Source organism: Emys orbicularis, chromosome 10 (assembly GCF_028017835.1).
Source record: "Emys orbicularis isolate rEmyOrb1 chromosome 10, rEmyOrb1.hap1, whole genome shotgun sequence".
Classification (NCBI taxonomy): domain Eukaryota; kingdom Metazoa; phylum Chordata; order Testudines; family Emydidae; genus Emys; species Emys orbicularis.
Genome location: NC_088692.1, coordinates 75,404,146 through 75,431,470, shown reverse-complemented (window position 1 = coordinate 75,431,470; position 27,325 = coordinate 75,404,146). Strand labels below are relative to the sequence as shown.

Genomic DNA, 27,325 nt, shown 5'->3' with positions numbered 1-27,325 from the left:
AATATTCTTCAGGGATGTTTTGCTCAGTCCTTGCTCAGCCTCTTCACCGTTCTTCTCCATCATGTAGTATGTCACAGCACCTCCTCACGTGAGAGGATATCAGGAAGGAGGAGGAGGAAGTAAAGCTGACTCCTCCAGAGAACAAACCACATATGAAGAGTGATTGTCAAATGTGTTCATTTTTAAAATACCATCCTGGGAATGAAAACTGTCAGGGAAGCAAACCTGCCAGTTCACCGTATGTGATGCTCTCAGATCAGTGCTTCAGCTTCATAAGTGGACTTGCCACTGTGAGGATCCCCACCAGGGACGAGAGGAGGCCACAGAGCCCAATAACTCCTGGGTTGGTTTTGTAGATTCCCAGCTGGTCCAAAGGACTAGAGAGATCGCAAAGGTTCTTCACTGTGTCTAGCAACAAGGGAGGGTGTTTCCTCAGGGTGTGGTACAGCAGGAGGAGAAAAGGCTGCAACCCACCTGCATGGAAACTGAACAGATCCTGATCTTGTTCATCACACTGAGAAGAGTTCTCCTTCCTTGCCTTCTCCCTTTGAGCCTCCTGTTCCATCCGCCAGGAGATCTCATACAAATCCCTGGTCAAATTCATCAGCAGTGAATAGTAATAGCATTTGGTAGCCCAATTCCGCCACTTCTGCTTGTCAATGTCAGGGATGAGTCCAACACTCTTCACCCACAGGACTGTGTCACAGATGAAATACAGGACACGGCTGAGGTTGGAGGCTGTCAGGCAGAGACGGGGCACCAGGTCTGGTAGCTGGGTAGTTCGCCTGGCTGCTACCATGGCATGCACCATGTTGCCCAGTCTGAACACTGCAAGAGAACCCAGAGAAATTAGCATGGCTCACTCCCTGTAGGCTGCCACTCTGCAGGCTGCCATCCAGTTCTGCTTTTCAACAACTAATTGGTCTTCTGGGCCTTGTATATTTAAATATTGTCTTTTCATTTGAGGATAACTTTATATTTGCAGAAGTGAGAGGCTGGCAATAGTAGAGCCATGTATAGTAGACAGATACGATGCAAGCTTCCCCCATATAGTTTCGTTGATGCACCTCAATATTCGCCAGCATCCCCTGCCATTCCAGTCCTGGGACATCCACACAGCTCTACCAATGCCCACCTGTCTGTCGTGACCTAGAACACCCTCCACTACTCCAGTCCCATTCTGGGGTCTCTTCTGAACGGGAACTACCGATCATGCTAAGTTCTAAGGTGTAAGTGAGAGACTGATACAGACAGACACTCTGCTGTAACCTGAAGAGGATTTAACCCAGCTTTCTGGAAGGAAGGTGCTAGTGTACCAGTCCCATTGCACCTCTGAGCTACACCCTTTCTAAATTATTCTTGAGGGCTAATGATTCAGTCTGACCAACTCAGAACAACGCCTTTTCTCAGCTGCACATTTTTAGGGGAATTATGCTACAGCTAGTTCCCTGCCCGCAGGTGTCATATTTCAGTTCACAGCACCGATTACAAGTCGTCTGCTTTCACTTACTCCACAGCATTGACTCCACCATGTGTATTTTGAGCAATACTAACCATACAACACAGCAGGTAATAAAGTGAGTGTAATTCTGGGGGGGGAAGGGTGTATCTACTATTCCATGACTACGCAAAATGAGGTCCTGTGATCCAGGGCTGCATGGTAATTTAACTACTTAAGAGCTGGCACAACTGGCATCTGCTTAGCTGGAATAAGCAATACGAACAGGGACCATCCCTCCGGATATGGGGTACTTACATTTACGGCCAGAGCGCATGCTAGATTCCAACTTCTTGAGCTTCATTATCACCGTCTCTTTGTCAGCCTTACGCTCTAATAAATAGCTAAGCAACATGCATGTGTGTTGAATGGCTCTGGAATGGAAAAAATGAGGAAACTGGTTGACAGGAGACACAAGGACCATTCATTTTTTGGGGGGGGAGAGGGGGAGGGGGAGAAAGGAACAATTTCTTCCCAAGTTAGGGACTCCCTATGGACCATACCCATGCGACAGCACCGAGAGGTATAAAGATCGCACGATATGACTTGTTAGGGTCAGCACTTTATGACATGAAGTGTAAGAAGCAATGCAAATGCAGCATGAACATGACAATGGGAGACCATGCATCTGAGCAGCAAGCAGCCAATAGAGGGTTTTGTTGGGCACATTTGGCAATGCAAATGAATACTGCCTGAAACATCCACAGGCAAATACTGCAAAAATGCTAGCTTGCAGCAGGGCTCTGGGTCTATGAAGGGACAAAGCCAGTTTCCCTGACGGAACAAGATGCAGATCATTAGAATTTTTTTTTTCCAGAGTCTGTTATTTGTATTGTGGCCCCAGCAATCACTAAGCAGCAATACATACCCACTGGAATGGGTAGAATATGGAGATACCCCATAAAAGGGGTAAAGCTTCATAAATCACCTAACCCACTGCTGAAACCCAGCCAGCTCTGGGGTGGATCACAGGAGCTGTGTGAGCACACACTAACATTGCGCAATTTAGAATTGGAAGTGAAAATCAATGCCTCCAATTGAATCTAGTAGCTTACAAAGGAGAAAGACACAAATGAGAAAAGGAATTGAATTGAAACTGGGGGGAGTTTATAGAGGAACAATCAAGTAACTTGAGACGGACGGTGGCAGGCCAATGGGGCAAACACCCCCCCACCTGGGGAAAGTGCTCAGAGATCAGTAATAGCCACAGGAAGCAAGGACCTGATGTTTACTTTTCATCCAAAGGCTGGTAGCTCCCTACAGTACAGCACCCCGGCACCGCACTGGGGTCAGCACTGACTGGGGGAGCATGCCCCCTACTGAGCCTCACTGCAGAGCACCCCCAGCACCGTGCTGGGGTCAGCACTGACTGGAGAAGTGTGCCCTATACTGAGCTCGCACCGCACAGCACCCTGCCACCGCGCTGGGGTCTCGAGTCAGCACTGACTGGGGGAGCGTGCCCCATACAGCACCCCGGCACCGCGCCGGGGTCAGCGCTGACTGGGGGAGCGTGCCCCACACGGCACCCCGGCACCCCGCCGGGGTCAGCGCTGACTGGGGGAGCGTGCCCCACCCGGCACCCCGCCGGGGTCAGCGCTGACTGGGGGAGCGTGCCCCACCCGGCACCCCGGCACCGCGCCGGGGTCAGCGCTGACTGGGGGAGCGTGCCCCACCCGGCACCCCGGCACCGCGCCGGGGTCAGCGCTGACTGGGGGAGCGTGCCCCACCCGGCACCCCGGCACCGCGCCGGGGTCAGCGCTGACTGGGGGAGAGTGCCCCACACGGCACCCCGGCACTCCGCCGGGGTCAGCGCTGACTGGGGGAGCGTGCCCCACACGGCACCCCGCCGGGGTCAGCACTGACTGGGGGGAGCGTGCCCCACATGGCACCCCGGCACCCCGCCGGGGTCAGCGCTGACTGGGGGGAGCGTGCCCCACCCGGCACTCCGGCACCGCGCCGGGGTCAGCGCTGACTGGGGGAGCGTGCCCCACCCGGCACCCCGGCACCGCGCCGGGGTCAGCGCTGACTGGGGGAGCGTGCCCCACCCGGCACCCCGGCACCGCGCCGGGGTCAGCGCTGACTGGGGGAGCGTGCCCCACCCGGCACCCCGGCACTCCGCCAGGGACAGCGCTGACTGGGGGAGCGTGCCCCACACGGCACCCCGCCGGGGTCAGCGCTGACTGGGGGGAGCGTGCCCCACACGGCACCCCGCCGGGGTCAGCGCTGACTGGGGGAGCGTGCCCCACCCGGCACCCCGGCACCGCGCCGGGGTCAGCGCTGACTGGGGGAGCGTGCCCCACCCGGCACCCCGGCACCGCGCCGGGGTCAGCGCTGACTGGGGGAGCGTGCCCCACCCGGCACCCCGGCACTCCGCCAGGGACAGCGCTGACTGGGGGAGCGTGCCCCACACGGCACCCCGCCGGGGTCAGCGCTGACTGGGGGGAGCGTGCCCCACACGGCACCCCGCCGGGGTCAGCGCTGACTGGGGGGAGCGTGCCCCACCCGGCACTCCGGCACCGCGCCGGGGTCAGCGCTGACTGGGGGAGCGTGCCCCACCCGGCACCCCGGCACCGCGCCGGGGTCAGCGCTGACTGGGGGAGCGTGCCCCACCCGGCACCGCGCCGGGGTCAGCGCTGACTGGGGGAGCGTGCCCCACCCAGCACCCCGCCGGGGTCAGCGCTGACTGGGGGAGCGTGCCCCACCCAGCACCCCGCCGGGGTCAGCGCTGACTGGGGGAGCGTGCCCCACCCAGCACCCCGCCGGGGTCAGCGCTGACTGGGGGAGCGTGCCCCACCCAGCACCCCGCCGGGGTCAGCGCTGACTGGGGGAGCGTGCCCCACCCAGCACCCCGCCGGGGTCAGCGCTGACTGGGGGAGCGTGCCCCACCCAGCACCCCGCCGGGGTCAGCGCTGACTGGGGGAGCGTGCCCCACCCAGCACCCCGGCACCGCGCCGGGGTCAGCACTGACTGGGGGAGTGTGCCCCACCCAGCACCCTGCTGGGGTCAGCACTGACTGGTGGAGCGTGTCCCACCCAGCACCCCGGCACTCCGCCGGGGTCAGCACTGACTGGGGGAGCGGGCCCCACCCAGCACCCCGGCACTCCGCCGGGGTCAGCACTGACTGGGGGAGCGGGCCCCACCCAGCACCCCGCCGGGGTCAGCGCTGACTGGGGGAGCGTGCCCCACCCAGCACCCCGGCACTCCGCCGGGGTCAGCACTGACTGGGGGAGCGTGCCCCACCCGGCACCCCCGCCGGGGTCAGCGCTGACTGGGGGAGCGTGCCCCACCCGGCACCCCGGCACCGCGCCGGGGTCAGCGCTGACTGGGGGAGCGTGCCCCACCCGGCACCCCGGCACCGCGCCGGGGTCAGCGCTGACTGGGGGAGCGTGCCCCACCCGGCACCCCCGGCACCGCGCCGGGGTCAGCGCTGACTGGGGGAGAGTGCCCCACACGGCACCCCGGCACTCCGCCGGGGTCAGCGCTGACTGGGGGAGCGTGCCCCACACGGCACCCCGCCGGGGTCAGCACTGACTGGGGGGAGCGTGCCCCACATGGCACCCCGGCACCCCGCCGGGGTCAGCGCTGACTGGGGGGAGCGTGCCCCACCCGGCACTCCGGCACCGCGCCGGGGTCAGCGCTGACTGGGGGAGCGTGCCCCACCCGGCACCCCGGCACCGCGCCGGGGTCAGCGCTGACTGGGGGAGCGTGCCCCACCCGGCACCCCGGCACCGCGCCGGGGTCAGCGCTGACTGGGGGAGCGTGCCCCACCCGGCACCCCGGCACTCCGCCAGGGACAGCGCTGACTGGGGGAGCGTGCCCCACACGGCACCCCGCCGGGGTCAGCGCTGACTGGGGGGAGCGTGCCCCACACGGCACCCCGCCGGGGTCAGCGCTGACTGGGGGGAGCGTGCCCCACCCGGCACTCCGGCACCGCGCCGGGGTCAGCGCTGACTGGGGGAGCGTGCCCCACCCGGCACTCCGGCACCGCGCCGGGGTCAGCGCTGACTGGGGGAGCGTGCCCCACCCGGCACTCCGGCACCGCGCCGGGGTCAGCGCTGACTGGGGGAGCGTGCCCCACCCGGCACCCCGGCACCGCGCCGGGGTCAGCGCTGACTGGGGGAGCGTGCCCCACCCGGCACCCCGCCGGGGTCAGCGCTGACTGGGGGGAGCGTGCCCCACACGGCACCCCGCCGGGGTCAGCGCTGACTGGGGGGAGCGTGCCCCACCCGGCACTCCGGCACCGCGCCGGGGTCAGCGCTGACTGGGGGAGCGTGCCCCACCCGGCACTCCGGCACCGCGCCGGGGTCAGCGCTGACTGGGGGAGCGTGCCCCACCCGGCACTCCGGCACCGCGCCGGGGTCAGCGCTGACTGGGGGAGCGTGCCCCACCCGGCACCCCGGCACCGCGCCGGGGTCAGCGCTGACTGGGGGAGCGTGCCCCACCCGGCACCCCGGCACCCCGCCGGGGTCAGCGCTGACTGGGGGAGCGTGCCCCACCCAGCACCCCGCCGGGGTCAGCGCTGACTGGGGGAGCGTGCCCCACCCAGCACCCCGCCGGGGTCAGCGCTGACTGGGGGAGCGTGCCCCACCCAGCACCCCGCCGGGGTCAGCGCTGACTGGGGGAGCGTGCCCCACCCAGCACCCCGCCGGGGTCAGCGCTGACTGGGGGAGCGTGCCCCACCCAGCACCCCGCCGGGGTCAGCGCTGACTGGGGGAGCGTGCCCCACCCAGCACCCCGCCGGGGTCAGCGCTGACTGGGGGAGCGTGCCCCACCCAGCACCCCGCCGGGGTCAGCGCTGACTGGGGGAGCGTGCCCCACCCAGCACCCCGCCGGGGTCAGCGCTGACTGGGGGAGCGTGCCCCACCCAGCACCCCGGCACCGCGCCGGGGTCAGCACTGACTGGGGGAGTGTGCCCCACCCAGCACCCTGCTGGGGTCAGCACTGACTGGTGGAGCGTGTCCCACCCAGCACCCCGGCACTCCGCCGGGGTCAGCACTGACTGGGGGAGCGGGCCCCACCCAGCACCCCGGCACTCCGCCGGGGTCAGCACTGACTGGGGGAGCGGGCCCCACCCAGCACCCCGCCGGGGTCAGCGCTGACTGGGGGAGCGTGCCCCACCCAGCACCCCGGCACTCCGCCGGGGTCAGCACTGACTGGGGGAGCGTGCCCCACACGGCACTCCGCTGGGGTCAGCACTGACTGGGGGAGCGTGCCCCACCCGGCACCCCGCTGGGGTCAGCACTGACTGGGGGAGCGTGCCCCACCCAGCACCCCGGCACTCCGCTGGGGTCAGCACTGACTGGGGGAGCGGGCCCCACCCGGCACCCCGCTGGGGTCAGCACTGACTGGGGGAGCGTGCCCCACCCAGCACCCCGGCACTCCGCTGGGGTCAGCACTGACTGGGGGAGCGTGCCCCACCCGGCACTCCGCTGGGGTACTGAGGTCAGGCGCCGGGTCAGGACTGGCTGCGCGGAGGCCCCGGCAGTGGCTCCCAGCGCTCTCAAGGGAGGCTCAGGTAAACCGGCCGTCCGGCTCGGGGCTGCAGGCGGGACCGGGCAGAGGTGCCGACAGCCCCCGACCGCGGCAGGGGCAGAGCTCAGCCCGAGCCCCCGGCCCCGCTCACCGGAAGAGCCGGTCCCGGCCCTGGGTCTGGTTGGTGAAGTTCACAAACGCCTCCATGCTGCCGCGGGGGGGCGGGGACCCCCTCAGTCTCCTGCAGTGCTCGGGCTCGGGACGCCGGGGCCACTTCTTACTCCGCCCGCCGCCCGGGACACACAGACAGGCTCCGCCCCGTGGAGCTGGGCCCGGAACCCCCCGTCCTGGGGCTTGTCTCCACCCGGACCGAGATCAGACTGGACCTAGCGCAGCAGTTACCATAGCAACCGATCAACGTTTGATTACAGGTGAGTGAGGGGGAGGGGACTAATCGCGGGGATGTGTCCTCAGCAACTCCCCCCCCGGGAATGGGGATCCCCTCAGCAGCACCTCCCAGAGAATGGTTATCCCCTAACATGGGAATGGGGATCCCCTCAGCAGCACCTCCCAGGGAATGGTTATCCCCGAACAGGGGAATGGGGATCCCCTCAGCAGCACCTCCCAGGGAATGGTTATCCCCGAACAGGGGAATGGGGATCCCCTCAGCAGCACCTCCCAGGGAATGGTTATCCCCGAACAGGGGAATGGGGATCCCCTCAGCAACACCCTCCCCAGAAGTGGGGATCTCCTCAGCAATAACCCATCCCCATGAATAGGGATAATTAATTCCAGGAGACCCCCTGGAAATCCAGTGGCTGGGCCTCCCAGCTTTGAAAATTAAACCTTGTCGTAAGACTCAGCATTTACCCCAGAATCACCTAGTCTTCAGGATCACATCAAAGCCTGCCTCTCATTTATCTATCTCCCCCACTCTCTGTCCCTTGGCATGCCCTTCATTGTAGAAGGTAGCATGGATCCTGATTTGTACCTGAGCAGTTCTAGTTGTTTTGTCTAGGACCTACTATCTGCTCCCAGGCTTGTTTGTGGGGTGGTAAATGGCAACCCTGCAGTTGCCAGCTCACACACACTGGTGGTTCACCCCACTTTCTCTGTATGAGTGGTTGAGTCAAGATGGCCTGCGGTCCCGAGCCAAATAAACCTGTACAGCACTTGTTTAATTGGTGACATTTTAGAGCTCCTCCAGCATCATCACCGCCTGCGGCAGAGTGGAAAAGCTTGTATAACTTGGGGTGTGGGTACAACTCCCTGTAACTTTTCAGGAAAATGACTCTTTTGTGCTGGATTTTTTTACGCTTGTTTTCAGCCCAAAGGGGAATTTTTGGTACAGTTCCATTTGGCCCTTTCTGAGTTGTGTCACTAGGAAATGTTTTGTTTTCCAAGTGTTTGTAGATGATATTTCTGTGCTCTGATCATTGAGGTAAAGACCCAAGGCCATCCATCAGGTCTGGAGCATCATTGTGCTAGGCAATGTACAAACATCTAGGAAGTCAGAGGCCCTGTCGGTTAATTTAAGAGCTACTAACTTTCCATAAGCTTAGTTCAAAGTGACACAGGCCTTTGACTAGTGCAAAGAAACATGGTTTAGAAATAAGCGAAGTTTTAAGCAGTTTGAAAAATGTTCCTTTGAAACAAATCATATTTGTGACTTTCTCCAGGCTGGATAAGCAGGGAGACAGGCAAAAACCTGCCTACGTGTATTCTAATCTATCTGTAACACCACACCCAAAACGTGTATAACTAGCTGTGCATTTTAGATGTCTAATCACTTGTGTACTTAACCTGCATATATCCACATGGATAGTACTCGCATGGCACAGCACTGAGCTGTACAGGAGACCATGGGGAGACAATGGGGAAAGCAGAAGTGAGTCCTACAAAATAGATATAGTCATTTCTCCATATAAAGATAGGAAGCTTCCTTCTTTGTTATAGCTAGATCCTAAGTATTTATCATCGTTTCCTCCCATTATCTCCAGGATCTATTTACGTAGGATTTCCTGGGTCTCTCCATCTACTGTGACTACTGTGTAGGGCACCTGTGTTGTCATCACACCAGGGAAGGCAGAAAGATGCCAGTATATATCCGGAAACATCCCCTGGAGATCCCTCCACCTTCTGAAAAGGACTGGATTAAGAAGGATGAGGAAGAAAATTTCTTCCTGCAGGATCCCGATCAAATCTTTGATTCATTGCCTCAGCCTTTCCGGATGATCAATAAACTGGTGACCCTAGTATTCGAGCAGGCCTGGGAAATCATTGAGAAGAGGGAGGCACTCCGAGAGGCACAGACACTGAAGGTCAAGCCCACGTTGTACCTGCCCACAGCTGAATTCCAGGTACCGAGACCCTTCACAGCACAGCTGCCACCTGTCATTGCAACAGTTTGTCGAGGCAGTGTCAGTTCAGTTCCTTTTGCTTTCTTCTTCCATTGTCACCCCTCTGCCCATTTAAATTCCCGAGACTCCATTAGCATTTCCCTCGCTTTCAGTTTTATTCCACAAGGCTACAGCTCTAAGCTTGCTCATCTGAGAAGTACAGGACATAGCCCATTTCAGAGTCCATCACACCTTCCTGAAAGAGGAGAGGTGGCATTAAATCATGTCAGGCTCACCCTCTGCCTCTCTGAGCCAGACTGACCCTAGCGCCTGGTTATTCTGGAGAAGTTGATGAGTCTATTGCTATTGTATGGACAAACTCAACTGTGTTTTAAAAATAATACTTTAGAAATGGTGCAGAGCAACATCGAATACAGCTGCACGGTCCCCAGGGACTGCACGGGCTTTCTAAGCAGAATGTCTGCATTTGCGCCGCTCTCCCTGTGGGGGTAGCTGGGTGTGGGGAAGCTCTAGTGCTGCTGAACGGTGCCTGGAGATTGAAGGCTTCTGTTTATCCCTAGCACTGGCGGTGGCAGGGTGAGCTTCCCTTGAAGATGTGCCTCACCCTTGATATTAGTGGGATCTTTCTGAGTTTGGAGCTAGACTTCATGCCCTAGTGAGATCATGGGATTTTGCTGGCAAATGGCTGGTGTAGCTGATCAATCCCCCTGTCAGGGGGTGGCAGGGCAGGGTCATGTTCTCTTCTGCTTTGTTTTTCATCTCTGTAGGTGATGGGAAGAGCCAACTGCCTTGCAGCCTCTGGACAGCATGTCTTTCTTGGGCTCTCCACAGGGCTTGCAGTTTTCAACATGCCCAACTGTAAGCGGGTCTGTGCTTGGGAGTCAGCCAAGCTAGAGATTTGTGCCATCCGTGCCTCCAACCTTGGCAATGAGACCCACCTTCTCGTTACTGTTGATGAGATGGGTAGGTGCCCCATGAGCTTCCTCAAGTCCCACGTGGGGAGAACTTTGAGGACAAGCTTGTGCACTATGATGGAATGGAGGTGGTGGGTGGCGGTGGGGGAAGTGGCATCTACTCAGTAGAAAAGAGCTAAAGCAGGATGGAAATAAGCATGACTAACACATTTCTGAGAGGGTCCTGAAAAAAATGGGGACTAGTCAACAGATTTCAGAGTGGGGGGTGGCCCCATGGCAAGTGCCCTCCCTGTGGCGCAACAGAGGTTGGTCACATGGGGGAAGCAGCACACTCAGCACCTCTCACATTCTGTAGCAATACCCTGGGCCAGTCAAGGAGTAATGTTGCTGGGCTTCAAGGCGGGGGCTTTCATCCAGCCCTTCCACTTCAGGGACAGTCAGTGTGCTGCAGTGTGGAGGTTCGGATGAGGAGAAAAGATCTGTCAGCTCCATATTGAGTCCAATAGCCCCACCATGATACTAGTATATGCAACAGTCCCAGAAGGGTCCATTGGCTTCTGGTTGAGTCCAACACTATTGAAGTGGGCTTTAGTTCTCTTTCCATTAGAGAGAAGAAAGTTGGATCTGAGGAAATCTCCTTGGAGCACAGGCCATCTCCATGCTGGACTTGGCTAATGTGGCCATCCCAGGGTGTGCGTGGGGGAGGATGTGTGAAATCCCACGTCCTGGGTGCTGCTGTAACACCCCTAGCAAGACAGATGCATAGATGCTTTCCAAGTTCTGAGCATTGCTGCACTGACCCCAATAGCTGAAAAGTGCATGAAAATGCCTGGGGCTCCCACCCACCTTCCCCTTTTCCATTTGAAGCTCTGTTTCCTTGGGGAGGAGGGCTGGATGCAAGTCTCTCTGCTTATGTCTACACTGCAGCTAGCAGCAAGCCTCCCAGTAAGCAGACAGACCTCACGCTAGTGGGGCTCAAGCTAACACTGTAAAAATAGCAGTGTGGATGGGGCAGCAAGAGCAGCAGCTCAGACTAGCCACCTGAGCTCAGCGCCAAGGGGTCGGGTGGGCTTGAACTCGGCCAATAGCCTGAGTTGCCATCTGTGCCACGACGCCCACACGGCTATTTTTAGCACGCTAGCTGAAGTGGAGCGGGCACAAGTCTGTCTGCCCAGTCTGGGGAGCACACTCCCGCCGCAGGGTGGGTATTCCCTCTGGCTGGGGCCATCAGCACTGCTCTGTGTGTCACTAGACAGCACGCTGTGGCCGAGTCTTCTGAGAACCACAGAAGGCACCTAGTCCTAGTGCTGTTACTGCATCCTCCAAAGGAGCTGAGCTGCGCCCCTCACTCTCTTCCCACCCACCTCTCACCTGTTTTTCTCTTCCAGGACTTGCCCGACTCTTTTATTTTTACAGGGACAGCCTGCTGCTCATTAAAGTCCTAAACGAAGTGGTAAGTCCTCTGTGTGTGCCACGGGCACTGAGGCGAAAGCCTCTGTGTAGTAAACAATCATGATTACTAACAGCACTCAGGAAACACACTGCTAAGGGCAACAGCTGGAATGGAGATCAGAGGTCCTGTTAACTGGGTCAATGGTGCATAACTCACCTATAATCCTCTTTGAACCCATATTATCCCTAGTACAGACCCCAGGTTATGCCCAGAATCTTCTCTGAGATGTCAAAATCCCAGGGGTGCATCAGCATTCAGCAACAAACTAGCTCAACACCAAAGAAGTCTGTCTTCAAATAATGTGGAGTCTGACTCTGGCAGACTGAGCCAGAACGACTCAGGCACAGGGATAGGAGTGCTGGGCTGGAGGGGCTCGGGAGGGGGGCTCTGGGCTGGAGGAGCTCAGGCAGAGGGGTGGAGGGGCTCTGGGCTGGAAGGGCTCAGGTGGAGGGGTGGGGGTGCTCTGGGCTGGGGGACAATTTGTACTTGTTTCCCCTCTTTAGCATTTTGAAAAACTCCTTAGCCCTCCCAAGCCACTCACAGGGGGCTGGGCCTTGGGCTATAGCTGCATATCAAGGCTTTGGGGACTCTGGCCACCCAACAGGTTCCTGGCCCCCCTCCCCCTCTGTGCGCTGCACATCTCCTTTGTGACAAACCCCACAGGGCAGCAGGACGTCCCATTGCTGCCATCCCTGGCTTCAGAGCATCCCTCAGGCTGGGCAGCAGGCACACGGACCCTGCAGGCCTGCTCTCTGCAAACACCCCCACTGCCCAAGGCCAGCCTTACAGGGATTACAGACACCCTGGGCGGCCCACGGCCAAAGGCCAGAGGAACGAGCCTTTGCTCAGGCTTCAGGAAGAACGTCTCAGGGCTGAAGGCTCCCCACTGAGGACCCAAACCATAGGTGGCTGTAGAGATTGCTGTCCCAGTCTACCCCCTGCCAGTCTGTGCTCTCAGCTCTTTCTGACGTTATCACCTTTGCTCTGCCCATGCCACTGCTTCCTTCTTGCCTTTCTCCCATGCTCCTCTCCCTGCTGGTGCTCGTGGGTGGCTTTCAAGGGTAACCCAATGCAGAACCCGCTGCACGAAGCCAGTGGAGGCATGACTCTGATGAGGAGTGGAGCTGAAGGAAATGGACACAGCAGTTTAGCCCAATGCGCACAGAAAAAGGCACCTCTGGCCACCAGCCCTACCTGAGAATCCTGGGGCACTGTGGGGTGCAGGAGCAAACCCCCAAGAACAAGGGCATCTTCTCCTCCTCCCCTCCTGCTCCCACACCAACCCTCTGAGCATGGAACGTTCTTCCCGGACCTGTTCCCAGGGCGCCTGCCTCTTTTCAGTCAAATTCCCGGGTGCATTAGCAATAAGGGCGCACCACAGCAAGCATCACTGTCCCAGCCTTTTCTGATGCCGGCATACCTTTCTTTGGCAGGAAGAGATCAGCAAGAGAAACACCTGTGTGGAGGCAGAGCTCTCCCAGGGGGGCGATTATGCAGGCATCCTGCTGCAAGGCAAGTGCCAGGGATTTGCAGTGTATCAAATGCTGGCTGCCCTGCTTCAATGGGTGGGGCCTGCAGCTCATGTAGCTTTGTAAAACTTACTCACCAGTCTAGGGAGGGTCCTCTGGATTCCCCAGTGCTCTCCTGAGTCAACCCAACCTGTCCTTCCAGCCAAGGAGAGCTGACACTGCTCCTCCCTTTCATCTGCCAAAGGCCCAGCAGGGACCCAGCCCCTGCGGCCAGCTAATGGAAGGCAGCTCGCTCTGGGGCTGGTCAGTGGTGCCTCTGGGTCTGCCAGACAGGCCATTCAAAGCAAAGCAGACTCCCTCCTCCTGCTCTAATCACCGACCCCAGCTCCTCAACCCTGTCCCCAGGCCCCACATTTACACTGGGAGCATATGGGCCTGTATACTGAGAGGCTCTCTGCTCTGACACAGGCTGGAGAACTGCACAGAGATGCCCTCCCCAAACCTGCTGCAGCAAACAACCCTCGCCAAAGCACAGGAGTTTCTTAGTCACAATTCTAGTCTCAGAGCAGTGAGGGCCATGTGAATGCCCCCTTCTGCCCCACCAGGGTCTATGCCCCACAAAGGGGCTCTGCTGGAACCTTGAGGGCTAGAAAAGCAGGACATGTGACACCCCACAGGCAGCCAATAGAAGACCACTTTGCAACATGACCCAGTGAGTATAGCTCCACTCCCTAGATCAGCATCCGTGACATGGGGCTTGGTGGGGATATGAGCTGGGGGATCCTATATTTGAAAGGGAACCCTAATCCCATTCTTGAGGGTACATAACAGCAGAGTCCTCTTGCCTGAGAAACCTTTTCGCCTCCTTTCCAATTGCTCAATGCAGTTTCCCAATGCAGGCAGCACAGAAGCTTGGCTGGAGATCTACCGATTGCCTAAGGATTCCTGGCTGAAGGAGACAGACCATTCCCAGGCAGCTGCAGCAGTGTCATCTTTCAGGGAGAGGCGGTTCAGCCAGGCGTCGGCGGTACAAAATGTTTTTCTTTCCGACTGAGAGATCTTCTGTCTTGTCCTTTCACCTCCATCTCTTTCCATAGCCCTTGTTCTCACAGCTCCACTGGCTGCACCGACCAGGCTGAGTGGGTTTGTCAGTACATTGATGGGGAAGGAAGCGGGGATGTTGTCACCCAACCCACATTTCACAAGCCCCTTATATTGTTGGGCCACTATTGTCACTCACAAGACAAGTTTTCTAAGGAGGTTCCTCTAGATCAGATGCCACGATTCAATGTGCTCCCCTCCCGATAAGTGTTGCCCCCAACTGGGGAGGGGTCCAGTGCAGGGTGGTTTCTCAGGGAGCCATTTCTACCCCCGAAATGCCCTTCATACTGGCAGAATGGCCCCAAAGGGCCTTAGTATAACTGAGAATTGGGTGCAGTATCTCCAAGTGTGAGTCAGGGAAGCTGATTCTCCAGTCTGGGCTTCTTTGAATTGGCTTCATTTTTCAGTCCCAGGCCAAAAAGAAGACCTGGCTGTGTGTCAGAGCCCCACTTGCTCAAGTGGAGAAGGGGATGCTCTGGATTACCATGACCAGCTTGTGTGAACTAACCACAGCCTCCTTCTATATCCTTGGCAGAAAAGTCTGGAACTGCCGGGAGAGGGCTCTGCAGAAACGGTAACCAAGGCCTGAGTGAGAATTTAGCAAGCTCTCCAGGCAGATTATAGATGTTGAGTTGGTGGCTGCACCTTGAACCCCCTGCATCCCAGCTCTTGGGGAAGAGCGCCAGGAATCTGGGACATATTCTTTGTTCTAAGCATCCAGTGGATCCATTCCAGTGTTCACCTGGGCTAGTCCCCTCCAGACCCCAGATCAGCAGAGGCTGGCCTTGCCCTTTAACAGGAGCTGCTGTTCAGCACTGATAGATCAGCTCCCCACCCCCAATGGCTCAGACCCAAGGCAAATGAACACCTAACATTCCCCTCTCTACTGCTCCAAGTACTCATATCAAGAACTTCCCTTCCCCCTTTCATACACCTAGGTCTTCAGTCTCACTAATCCACGTGCAGGTACCTAGCCACGTCTCTGTGCAAGGACCAGTGCTGAGGGCAGGAAGCTAATCATAGAATATCAGGGTTGGAAGGGACCTCAGGAGGTCATCTAGTCCAACCCCCTGCTCAAAGCAGTACCCTGATGCTGTCCTCCTGCTTGTGGCAAGTGTCCGATTCCCCATTCCCAACCAAGCAGAGGGGATTCTACCCATCACAGGTACCTTGAAACCCACACTGGTTCTTGTATTCAGCAGCAATCTGAGTATCCCTCACCCCTGGTTCTCTCTCACTGGAGCTTGAAGACATCACATGCTGTTACCAGGACCATTCTGCATCCAGGGACCTTTGGGGAGGGATCCCTAATGGTAGTTAGGCAGAGATGAAAGTAAGCCGGTCCGGTCCAGCGTACTGCAGCAGCCGGAGCCCAGGGCCCTTTAAATCTCCTCCTGAGCCCCACTGCTGGAGCCCTGGGGTAGCAGCGGCAGGGCTCTGGCGGTGATTTAAAGGGCCTGGGGCTCTGGCCACTACGGGGAGCCCTGGCCCTTTAAAGTGCTGCCCGAGCCCTGCAACTGCTACCCCGGGGCTCCGGCAACGGGGCTCGGGCAGCGATTTAAAGGGCCCGGGGCTCCCTGCCACCGGAGCCCCAGGCCCTTTAAATCGCCGCACTAGCCCGGCTGCCGGAGCCTCGGGGTAGCGGCGGCAGGGCTCAGTTGGCAATTTAAAGGGCCCGGAACTCCGCTGCGGTAGCGGCAGCCAGAGCCCCGGGCCCTTTAAATTGCCCCTGAGCACCGGGGTCCCAGCCGCCTCTGCAGCTGGTAGCTCGGGGGTGATTTAAAAGCCCCGGGGCTCCCAGCCGTAAAGCCCCAGTGGGGCATGGCCTTCGTCGTGCACACAGTGATAGGGGAGCAGCATGCTGGGAGGGGAGTGTTGCGAACCCTTCCTGGGAGGAAGGTTTGAGATGCCAGGGAACAATTCTGCAGGTTTCAGCTGTGACAACTTTGTTGTTGGTAGCATGAGACAGCACAGGCCACAGAGCAGCTCCTGGACATGCCGGTGCTCAGGGTGGCTGTCTCTTCCGTTGTAGGAATCACCCACGTCTGCAAGCAGAGTTGAAACTAAGCTGAGTCTTCCAGTACTGCTGCTGAAGGTCAGATCGCCCAAACCTCTGACAGGTCAGGCCCCTTCTCTTGGGACCTTTGTTTTTGGTGGGGAAGTAGGAATTTACTCAAGTCTGGTTAAGTAATAATGGTTGTGCCTCTCTGCATCTCTCTCTCTCTCTCTTTGGGTGCTTGCATGTGTCTGTCTCTGTGTGTTTGTGTTTCTCTCTGAGTGAGTGGCTGGATAGCAACATAAAGATAAAAAATTACAGTAAAATGCCCACTGGCCCCACCTTGCCTGTGGCTCATCTCTGATCCTGGAGTGGGACTTGCTGCTTACTCAGCTATTAGTATCCCAGCTGCATTAGTGATGCATCACCTATATTAATGATTATTATGTATATTACACTGGTGCCCAAAGGTCCCACCCGTGCCCAAGCTCTATGGCAGTGGGGTGCAGCGCACACACATGCAGATATGATCCCCCTACAATCTCTTCCTCACTGCCTGGTCTTAGTGGCCTTTCCTCTCCTCCACCCTTGTTCTTACCAACAGCAGTGCCAGACCCAGCCTGGCTATCTGAGCCCACATGATCCCTATCCAATACCAGCTAGACAGGGGTAGAGCAGCTGATCAGAGAGAAGAGCACAGAGGGAGGCAGCCTGGGATTTGGGCCCCTTCCCCAGAGATAAGTGAGGCAGAAAGCAGCCACCATTGCTATTGTAAAAGGAGCTGGCTCCTGGCCAGGGACCTGGGCCTTATGCTAGGTCAAAGGCCTGGGAGAGGTGGTTCCATCCAAAGGAGGAGAATGGTATGACCCTACATGAAAGGGGAAGGGTTACCCCTTCCCCAAGAGCTTTCCTAGATCTCAATGGATTCTGCTTCTTCTGGGGTTCTCTCTCCCCCCCCTTGGTGTTCACGATCCAGGAAGCACTTTTAAAAGCCCTTTGGAGGCCCTGATGAAGATTGATGATGGCAGTGTGATCGGCTTGGGACAGAATCACGTGATCAAAGACTACCAATGGGAACAGCAGGACGCAATCTTTCGCAGCACCTTCCAAAAGCATCTGGAGAGAGAAAGTGAGCCTGACAGCAAGGAGGAGAAACCCAGGTGAGAGGGATGCAGGAGTGCAGCTCCACCCCTTGCATGCTGGCATTTCAGCCCAGGGATTCATAGGAGTTGCCATCACACAACACCATCTCCAGGGCACTTCCCAACTGTTACTCTGAACCGTGGCCCAAGAAGTTGGCTCCCTGGTCCCAAGCCATGAGGGTATGGCCACAGCCACTCCCGATCATGTTGAATTGCTCTGTTTATCAAGGTATTTCCATAGCATGTATTTATTATCCCTTCCTTTCTCAGCCATGCTGTGTTTCATTTTCTCCTGCCTGGCCAGATACTGCAGATCGGACCTGAAATCAAAGCACAGCCAGGTAACATAAAGCGGATAGACAAATGCATAATTAACCGGTGGAACTCACTGCTGCAGCATATTGAGTTTCAAACTAGATCAGGCATTGTTATGACAAAGAATAGCATCTGCAAAGACATAAGCCAGGATGAAAATGATAAGGGCTATCAATCCTCATGCACTAGGCATATGCAAAATGCCAGTTGGATTTGTAAGAACTTGCCCCATGGTATATTACTGCACAAGTGAAGATTTATATCCTCCTCTGCAGCATCTGACATTGGTCATCCTGGGAGGGATGATGCGGGACTAGATGGATGACTGGCTACTTTCCTGTGGTTCTAACCAAAGCAGGGTAAAGTGGGCACTGCCATAGGCCAGGAAGTGCTGTGAGTGGGCCAGGGGCAACAAGTGTCATTGCTTACTGCCTTCCGCCAGTTCATGATTCAGCAGTGAAGCTCTCTGTCCGTGTCCAGCCGTCTTTGTTTATAATTCAGCAGCCACAGAAACTGCTGCAACAGATGTTCCCAGTCAGTGATGTATGGAGAGCTGGCTCTCTTTCTTCTTCCCAGAGAAGAGAAACAGGCTGGGGGTGGGAGGAAGAGAAGAGGAGAAGGTGCCCATGAAGTTAATTGTCCCTCATGAAGAAAAGTTCTTATTGCACTAGAGAAGTCTAGTAACAGGTTGACGACTCACCCTGCGGCACCTCCTGCTGGTCATCCCAGGAATTGGCTCTCCAGACTTTGGAGCGCCCTCTGCAGGCCCGAGTCTCGCCTGTTACTGGCCCTGTGTCCCTCCCAGACCCTGGTGCCCCTTTCCCTTGGGTGCTCTCTGGGGCAGACTGCAGTGTTCATCACTGGCAAAGGGGGGTTTGGACCTGCTGCTTTTGTCTACCTCAGGCTACCCCTCTGTAGCCCTAGTACTTGTTCTGGCCTTTAGCAAGGCCTGCAGCCTGGGGATTCCCCCAGGCTGGAGTGCCCCAGCTCCTCTCGCCTTTCCCCAGCTCTGCTCCACTCTAGGTACCTTCCTCAGCTTCTAGGCAGTCAGGCCCTTCTCCCTCAAGGGCTAGAGGGAGAGTCCTCTCAGCTTCTGGCTTCACTGGCCTTTATAGGGCCAGCTATGGTCTGATTGGGGCGTGGCCGCAGCTGTGGCCGTTTCCCCAATCAGCCAAGGCTTGCTGCTCTCCCTAGCAGCAGCCCTCACACAGCCTCAGCCCTGTCCCCCGGGGCTGATTTCAAGCCCTTCAGGGCAGGAGCAGGTGACCACCCCGCTACAAGCCCCAAATCCATAAATGCTTTCCCCTGGTACTCTATCAGATGGATGCTCTGGGTTTGCGAATGACAGAGAGGCAGGGCCAGGCGATGGGGAATGGGAGGGGAGGTCTCCTGAGTCAATCTCCCTGACAAATATGTGGCTCCCACTATGAACACATTTGAGAACACCCCGTACTACTGACTGGTTGAGTCACTGTGGCAGCTTGGCTGCTGTGGAATTCTGGGATGCAGTGAAAGAAACAGCCTTCCTCTCACTGAACCAACTGGTGTCACCAGCATTTTAACCAGCAGCTCCCGTCCTCAGGCAGGTCAGCAAGTGGCACCAGCGCATTAGCCTGCCATCTTTGTGCCAACGTCTCATCACTCAAACCAGCTGTGTGGCCCAGGCCCCAAGGAAGTTGTCATAGGTCAGGTGCCTGCTGCTCCCAATATATGCTGGCACTGGGGGCATGGCTGTTGAAGGCAAAGGGACATAGTTCTCACACCATTGCACAGCAAATTTCTCTCTCCAAACACTTCTATGTGCCCAGTCGTTGACTGGGCTTCCTGCTGCCTGGACCACCTCTTGTAATGGGGACTGCCAGGTGTGGGGGAGGGGCTGACATAGGCAGTCAGAACAGACAGGCAGGGAAAAAATATCACCAGGAATAAGAACTGCTGTTCTATTTCTGGCTCTGAATGAGCAACTCCAAGGGATGCGGAGCCCAGACAAGTTTCTCCAGCGGGCTGATGCAGCTGGCACAGGAGACTTCTCTGTGTAGCTCGGATTCCCTCAATCCAGGCTTTCGAGCTGCCCCCTCCCCTCTCCTTTCTCTGATCTCCTCTTCCAGACGTGCCCACTGGCATCAGCGTGCATTGGAATGGAAGCCACAATCTCTGCCTGTATTTACTCACCCGGCCATCAAAGGAGAAAACGGGTAAGAAGCGAAAGGATGGGGGGCAGGAGGGTACTTATTTTCAAACTGCTGCTGTAGATTTAAAAAGAAAGTGGTTTGTACTAAAAGGCTTTTCCCTTTAACCCTGCACTGGCAGGAGATCTTCTGACCTTTCCCAATAGGGCCCCCCTAGGATCTTCCTGATCCGAGAAGGGTCCCCACTGTCAGGCTGACATTTCCCAGAGGGCATGGCCGCTGACCTTTTCCATACCTTTTGCCCTGGTAGGGCACTGTGTGTTTGTCCCCATGGAGCTCAGTCTTCCACAGCCTCAGCATTTCTGAGTCAGTAATTCACAGCAACCAGCAGTGAGCTCACAGCAGGGAGGGAAACTGGGGCTGACCCGAGAGTGCTTCCACCCTGCCCAGGTATGAGGAAGAAGCTAAGGGCTAAAAGTCTAATGACACCAGGAAAGGGATTGTTCTCCCAGACAGGCTGGGATGGGAACCCTGTAAAGGCAGCATCCTTAGCCCCATGGCTGGGGAGCAGGGAGTACTTTATTTCACTCTCGGTTGGCCAGTGCTGAGAGGGGGCTGAGCCAGCTTTCCTTAGCTAGAAGAAGTAAGACATAGGAGAGGAGAGGAACTGGCCCTATGGCTCACATTTCTCCATTAGGCCAGGGTGGCAGCTGGATGGTGAGGATTTCCAGATGGCCAGTGTCCCAAGTGAGGCCACTACAGCAGGCGGCTCCTGACCTGCACCCATTGTACTCAGCCCAAGAAGGCTAACACACACCAGAGGCTGATGTGGGTGGGGGGGACTCCCCATCTCCCTGAAGATGAGGCTCAGCTGTTCACAGGCCATGCTTCTCCCTCCAGATGCTGAGCTAAAACCTGACACTGTCTGGCCATGTGCTGCTCCAATCACCTGCTCAGCTGTCACCTCCTGCTCCTCTTACATGGCTCTGGCATGTGAAGATGGGACGATAACGGTGTGGGACAGATGTCTAGGTGAGCTCTTCCATTGCTGGAATTGATGGGTACCTGTGGGAGGCTGACAGGGGGATTCTCTCCCTAGGGACTTGGGGGTCTGGATGTGCCAGCTGGGGATCACAAAGGGGTTTTCAAGAACATTTTCCAAAAAACCCTGCAGGCTTACTGGTTCCCTAGCAACAGGTGGCCAAACATCCCAGGTGCCTTAGCTGAGTAGCAGAGTCTCTCATGTCACATGGCCTGAGTTTTCAGGGGCCAGTTCCAGTTCTGACAGAACTATCGCCTGTCCTGCAAGAGGACAGTGAAATCAAAATGTCTTTGGGGCTGGCCAACAGTTATGTTTGCAGCAGCTAAGGCTATAAGTGCCCTGCCTGAATGTTTTTGGGACATTCCCCCCTTTGGACAACATAGCCTCATGCTATTTGTGGGACTGAAGCAGTGTCACCACATCATGACCTTACGATTCACCATGACAAGTTCACAGCATCACCGGGCTGTGATGCAATGACTGTCCCAGAGCAAAATTCAAGAGCATGCCCTACTCTGTACTTGGGCCGGTCCTGTGACTGCACCGGGGCAGGCCACAGTCCCACCCAAATCCATTGGTGACGCAGTGTCAGCACGCTGTGATACTCCACCGCCACATGGCAACGTAAAGATTGGGTCCCTCAGGCCAAAGCTGAGAAGGTGGCAACCCTGCCATGCTGCGCCACAGCCAGGAGGACTGCAGGCAAAATGAGCCCAAAACAGAACCTGGCCCAGTTCCTAGCCAAGCCAGTAAGATGGAGCTATGCTCGACTTCCCTCCCATACAAGTCACTAGCTCTCTATGGTACTAACAGAGGTGCCCATTAGTTCAGCATGGGTGGGGTGGAACCATGCTGAGCTTCCCTCACATGGAGGTCACCTCCTTGGTGCCAGGCTGAGTCTCTCTCAGGTGGAGGCCAGATTCAGTGCTGGCCCCTGTATCTCCAAACTGCTGTTTATTTCCAACTGTTGGGTGCTTGTGCCTTTACCAGGATTCCCACTAGCTGTGACTGCCCTTCCAGAGGGATGTCTCAGCCGCACCATCCACTTCCTGCAGACATCTACAGCCCCAAGGGACCAGCTGCCTAGGCCCAAAGTGCAGCTTCTGGTGCTGTGTACGGATGGGTCTCTCCACCTGGTTATAGTATCAGGGCCCAGAGAGTCCAGGACTGTGCTCCTGGCAGACAGGTGAGATGGGTTCTGCTAGGCCCCAGGGAGGTTGGTCACAGGCCAGATCAGTTGTCTCAGTGGCGTGGTGGGGGTTCCCCTTCGCTAGAAGGGAGTTGCAAACACTTCCCCTCCCCTTGGGAGACCCCACCACTGTCTTTGGGGAGGCGGGAATCCACCCAGCAAACTCTCCCACCCCATTATCAGTACCAAACACTCAACCTTAGCAGCAACAGTCACTTTGTTTAGCAATACACAATCACAGTCCTTCAGGCATGGATCGGGGCATCTCCTTCCCTCTGAGCTCTGGCTGATGCACAGTGCGACACGGGCTTATGAGCCCACAGGCTCAGGCTGCCCTTTGGCTTGTCCCTACAGCCCTGCCTGGAGCCATATCTCAGCCAGCGTTGTCCCTGTAGTAGCCACCACAAGGTGTTGCTGGTGCCTGCTCGGTCTTCTTCCAGGAGAGCTTGGAACAGAAGTTGGGGTGGAATTCCCTGCCTTGTGCCTGCCCAACTCCTGTTTGCTCGTGCTCCTGCCAATCAGAGCTTCGAGGGTAGGGCCAGTTCCCAGTTTGCTGATCTCAGTAGGGCAGCATTTGGCCTAAATCCCCCATGAACCCCTGGGTCATGCACTGCAGCTCTCGCTCTCCTGGCTCCTCAAAGTGCTAGGTCTGCTCCCAAGCAGCATCCTAAGGGTGGGTTTATTTTACAGGTCCGAGGACCCAGATCAGACCATCAGCGCAGTAGCACCGATTCCAGCCTTACCTGGTGCAGTGAGTGTTGCAAGTCACCCCCTCTAGGGCCCTGTGTCCTCTGAAGAGCATGACTGTGCAGTAGGGCCTGGGGGGCACAACACTAGCAGCTGGCCTGAGTCACCAGGTGCTGAGGTGAGGGCTGAGTGGCAGGAAATCCCAGACCTTGGAGGTGTGGAGAGGTCACAAGGCAAGTCCAGCCCACCCAGTTATAAACTCCAGGGGGAAAGTGGAGCCCTGTGACCAGTGGAGATGGACAGCCATTTCAAAACAAGCACAAGGACCTTGTGGAAAATAAAGAGTTCAAAGCATCTGGCTGGAGCCAGCCCTAGTGCAGCAAGGGCTGAGCAAACTGCGCTCTGCTGTTCACCTCAATCCTGACCCACAGCATTTCTGCTCTTGCAGCCCTGGGTTCTCCACACAGCTCTGGCCCATGCACCTCATTTCCAGTCTGCAGGGTTCCTGCATCCTGCTAAGGCTTTCAGGGCTTTCTCCTGCCCCAGTCCCAGCCAAGGGAAATGGGAATGGCCCTGCCAGTGCTCTCCCTGCAGCTTCTGTGCCCTGTTGCTCTTTCAGGTGCTGGTGTTCTCCTGGGATGGCACAGTGTGCCTCACAGACACTGCCACGCCACAGACTGTTTGCCACTTCATCACCCCACCCTCTCACACAGTAGCATCCCCCTGGCAACCGGTGTTTACCGTGGATACCACTAACCAATGCCTGCTCCTCCGAGGTAGGGAGTCTGACACAGAAGGGAACGGGTGGAGGGAACTACCTGCTACCATGCACTCCTGTCACAGGTGGGAGGGGGAAGGGGGCCCTGGGTCTCCAGCTCCTGCCAAGGAGTTTCAAGTTAGCAAGTCCCAGGAGACAGAAGGGTCAACTCACAATATGAAATGGGGGTGGGGTTTCCCCGTGTGGCTGCCAGATCTGCACAACCAGCCCCGGACACTAGGCCGATTAGCATTGCTGTGCGGCATCTGTGCACTGGTATCTGTCTGCACGCTGGCCCCACTGAAAGCTGCTCACAGGTCGTACGCTGGCCTTTCAATGCCTCCTACTGGTGAGAGGCAGCAGGACTTGTATGGGGAAGCAGGGACTGAAAGCTTTAAACATCATTGCTTGGGCCATGGGGACTGCAGTGTGCGTCCCATGCTGCAATTGCTGTACAGGCTGAATTGGGCCAAGGTAACAGGCTGAGTAGACTGGCTGCCTCCCCTTTCCCTGAAGCTGGTCTCCTGGAGAAGAGGGCACTGGAAATGCTGGTGCTGCTAGGATGAAACAGCAGCCCTGGGGCTGAATTTTTGGTTGACTTTGAGTGCTTGTATCGTTCCCCATCAGCTGGTGCAGGGGTCCTCAGCCTTACTCATAGGGTGGGTAACGTGCTAGTTGAGGGAATGTTTTCTAGACATCTCCCATCCTACTTGCCATCAGTTGGTTCCTGTTAGCTGTCACCTGGCCCCTCCTCCCTCCCATTTGTGATCCTAGAACATCCCTTCTGGTAGTTTCTCAGGTAGCCCACTGCTGCAAGTAACACTAGGAAAGTATTGATGTATTAGTAGCTTCTCCAGGGTGATGTAGCAGCTGGGAACACGGGGCAGGAGGAGCCAGCACCACGTGCACAGCCAGCTCTCTGCAAGCCCCAGCATGTGCTGTGCAGGCCATGATGCAAGAACATCCATGCTGGTGGATTTCTAACAGAGCCCACGCCAGACCTTGGCCTGTGTGGCCAGCTGGTGGCTCAGGACTGTTTGGTCATTCATGGTGATCGCTGCTCTAAATGAGGCCATTCTCTTCTTCCCCAGCTGAGTAGCTTGACATCAGAGCAGCCTTGAGAACAGTGTACGCAGATTGGTGCAGCCAGCTCTATGGTGGCCTTGGGTCACTCTTGGCCCCCTATGATGGTTCTGCAGAATGTGCATCCTACTGAGATAACCTGTCCTCTCTTCTCTGGCACACAGGTGATGAACAGCAGCAGCAGGCTGGGCCCCCGACACAGACCAAAGACAATCAAAGCTCCATCTTCCTTTTTTATTTTGATTTCTACCAGTCCATGGAGGTTTTCCCAGCCGTACCGGAGCCTCCTCCTGACTCCTTGCAGCACCGGCCATGGGACGAGAGATGTGACATTTTCCTCCGTGACAGGTAAGCTTTTCCCACCAGGAAGTCTGGAGTGTTGGAAGCTGGGACTTGGCTCACACTCCTGGTAGGACAGGTCCCACCCTAGAGCACAAAGGGCCCAGTGAGGTTCCAGAATGGCCTGAGGCAGGATCGTCACTTCAGGCAGCTGGTATGATTTGTTCTTGTGTATCCCTGGGGTGAGACTGGAGTAAACTCTGGGCTATACAGGGGGAGACTCCACCTCAAGCAGCCAGCTCTGCCCCTGGGGACACTGCTCCAGCCACAGCAAGGGAGAGATTGTGGATCTCTCCAGATGATTCTGTTTCCCCATGCACACAATTGCAGGGCAGACTCCTCCTTCATTGAACATACACGGTTTCTCTGCTTGAATAGGAACTATTGCATCTTTGATGCAGGAATTCCACCTGCGAGGCAGAGACTTTGCTCTCTCATATTGTCACTAGATGGCAGTGTTGCATCATTTACTGGATGACCTGTGTCTTGAGCTGTTACTTTTGAGAGCCTGTCTGATCCCAGTCAATGGGAATCCTTCCATTGACTTCAGTGGGCTTTGGATCAGGCCTTAAGTTTGAGAGGCTGAAGCCTAGCGGGGGGGTGGGGGGTGGGGGGGAAATGGCCTAGCAGGTTTCTGTTACCTAGCCCCTTTCTCTCTTCTCCTTCTAGGCCTGAGCCAGGGGAGTGGCAGGTAGCTCAGGGCACAGAGAGCCTTTCATCCCTATAGCACCAGCTCAGGAATGCCTCCCCTCCCCATAGATCTGTCCCAAGGAAAAGCCTTTCCAGCTTGCAGCTTTCTACTATGAAAATTGGGGACCCCCCCTTAGCCCATTGCTCTGACAGTCAGAGCTCAAATCACCAACCCATAGAAGTTCAGGTCTGTAGCAGACCTTAGCTTAGTCCACAGCAGGTACACATGCAGCACCCTGATTTGTGCTCCCACAGGCTATCAGATGAGAGCACAAATGGGGTGGGGGTGGGCAGTTTGGCTGCTGACACTCTGGCCCATAGCAGCCCATCTCCGTGTCCTGAATGGCATGTGAAGGTGTGTCTGGCTGTTCTAGATCTCAATCTGCACTGGAGGGTGGTGGTGAATTTGCACGGATTTATTTTTAATTGGTTCGGTAGAGCCCAGAGGGCTCAAGGATGGGGAAAAACCAAAGTCTGAGCCCCTGCATTCTCTTTGTTAGGCTGCAGCGCCTGCCAGGACTCAGCCAGCAGGTACCCAAGTGCTGGAGCCAGCTGCGGAAGCATGCAGCCGCCCTGCAGAGGGAGAGCCGGAAGAAGTGATGGGGGCAGGAGGAGCTATAGTTCAGATCAACCTCGCAGCCCTGGGTTGGCACTAGGCCCACAAGCCTGGCCTAGCATTGGCATTTTAACTGCAGACTGTTTATTTTAACTGACTCATCTCCACCTCAAGGCAGCTCATCCCACTGACTGACTTCCCCCACCTCTAACCCAAGCCCACTGATCAGCCCATGCCAGCAGGGAGCAGCTCCTCCTCCCCTCATTCACCAAGGATACTTGCACCATGTTGGGGGGGCATTCTGATAGCAGTGTCTGCTCATCACAGGGAGGGACCCAGCAGCCCAAGCACTTGAGCTAGAGAACGTGCAGCGCAGCTTTGAGTCCCCCATGGACGTGGAAAGTCTGAGCCTAAGCAGAAGCTTCGTGAATGCGGTTGGGTCCGTGTCTCTCCCTTTCAGTAAAGGCCTTCACACTGTTTGCATGTCTGTCTGTGGTGCTTCAGAGCATTGGCACTGAAGTGGGATTGCTCTTCTACCCCATCAGCTTTGGGGCTCCCCACAGGCTCATCCCCTTGCAATTTAACCAGCGTGGTGCCTGGGGATGGGAGAGAATAGGACAGTGAATGCAGATGGACAAAGGCACCATTGTCCCACATGGTATTGGTGGCCTTTAGCAGCAACAGGGAATCCAGATGTTCCCCTGAATCACAAGCTTTATTGACCAAGGATGGGCCAACACAGCGTTAGAGGCCTATGCTGGCACTGGCCATGCCTCTAGATGCTTCTTCCAGCCAGCATCACTTCTCTACCCAAACCCCATGTGAGGAAAGTGTTGCTCTCCATCAGGATCTTCAGTCAGCCCAACGAGATCTACCCATTTATCTAGGTCAGGGGTTGGCAACGTTCGGCACGCGGCTCGCCAGGGTAAGCACCCTGGCGGGCCGGGCCAGTTTTATTTACCTGCTGACGCGGCAGGTTCGGCCGATCGCGGCCCCCACTGGCCGCGGTTTGCCGTCCCGGGCCAATGGGGGCGGCGAGAAGCCGCGGCCAGCACATCGCTCGCCCGCGCCGCTTCTCGCCGCCCCCATTGGCCCGGGACGGCGAACCGCGGCCAGTGGGGGCCGCGATCGGC

At 57.0% G+C, this 27,325-nt stretch overlaps 2 protein-coding genes across 3 annotated transcripts; one reads left to right on the top strand and one right to left on the bottom strand.

Annotated features, from left to right (window-relative positions):
• Positions 1 to 256: 256 nt before the first annotated feature.
• On the bottom strand, positions 257 to 7,177 carry PEX11A (peroxisomal biogenesis factor 11 alpha). 2 transcript variants are annotated; one of them, XM_065412770.1, is made up of 3 exons: positions 7,122 to 7,177; positions 1,757 to 1,872; positions 257 to 828 (listed from the first exon to the last, which is right to left on the bottom strand). In XM_065412770.1, exons 1-3 carry the CDS (start codon positions 7,175 to 7,177, stop codon positions 257 to 259), a joined length of 744 nt encoding a protein of 247 aa, XP_065268842.1. The 2 variants fall into 2 exon arrangements, with proteins under 2 accessions (XP_065268842.1, XP_065268843.1); XM_065412771.1 differs by having other exon boundaries at positions 257 to 738.
• A 1,886-nt stretch (positions 7,178 to 9,063) lies between these two features.
• On the top strand, positions 9,064 to 26,236 carry WDR93 (WD repeat domain 93). Its single transcript, XM_065412744.1, has 16 exons — positions 9,064 to 9,330; positions 10,098 to 10,293; positions 11,633 to 11,697; positions 13,131 to 13,213; positions 14,070 to 14,193; positions 14,803 to 14,841; positions 16,300 to 16,387; positions 17,240 to 17,423; positions 17,676 to 17,746; positions 19,829 to 19,915; positions 20,750 to 20,881; positions 21,882 to 22,077; positions 22,771 to 22,831; positions 23,387 to 23,543; positions 24,772 to 24,955; positions 26,137 to 26,236. Exons 1-16 carry the CDS (start codon positions 9,064 to 9,066, stop codon positions 26,234 to 26,236), a joined length of 2,034 nt encoding a protein of 677 aa, XP_065268816.1.
• Positions 26,237 to 27,325: the final 1,089 nt, after the last annotated feature.

Excerpts from the sequence above, each read along its gene's own strand:
- PEX11A (XM_065412770.1), bottom strand. The coding sequence starts at position 7,177 with ATGGAGGCGTTTGTGAACTTCACCAACCAGACCCAGGGCCGGGACCGG. Across the intron at positions 1,873-7,121 it reads GGCCGGGACCGGCTCTTCCG|AGCCATTCAACACACATGCA; the intron begins GTGAGCGGGGCC and ends TTTCCATTCCAG. Across the intron at positions 829-1,756 it reads CATGCGCTCTGGCCGTAAAT|TGTTCAGACTGGGCAACATG; the intron begins GTAAGTACCCCA and ends GTTCTCTTGCAG.
- WDR93 (XM_065412744.1), top strand. The coding sequence starts at position 9,064 with ATGCCAGTATATATCCGGAAACATCCCCTGGAGATCCCTCCACCTTCT. Across the intron at positions 17,424-17,675 it reads AGCAAGGAGGAGAAACCCAG|CCATGCTGTGTTTCATTTTC; the intron begins GTGAGAGGGATG and ends TTCCTTTCTCAG. Across the intron at positions 24,956-26,136 it reads GACATTTTCCTCCGTGACAG|GCTGCAGCGCCTGCCAGGAC; the intron begins GTAAGCTTTTCC and ends TCTCTTTGTTAG.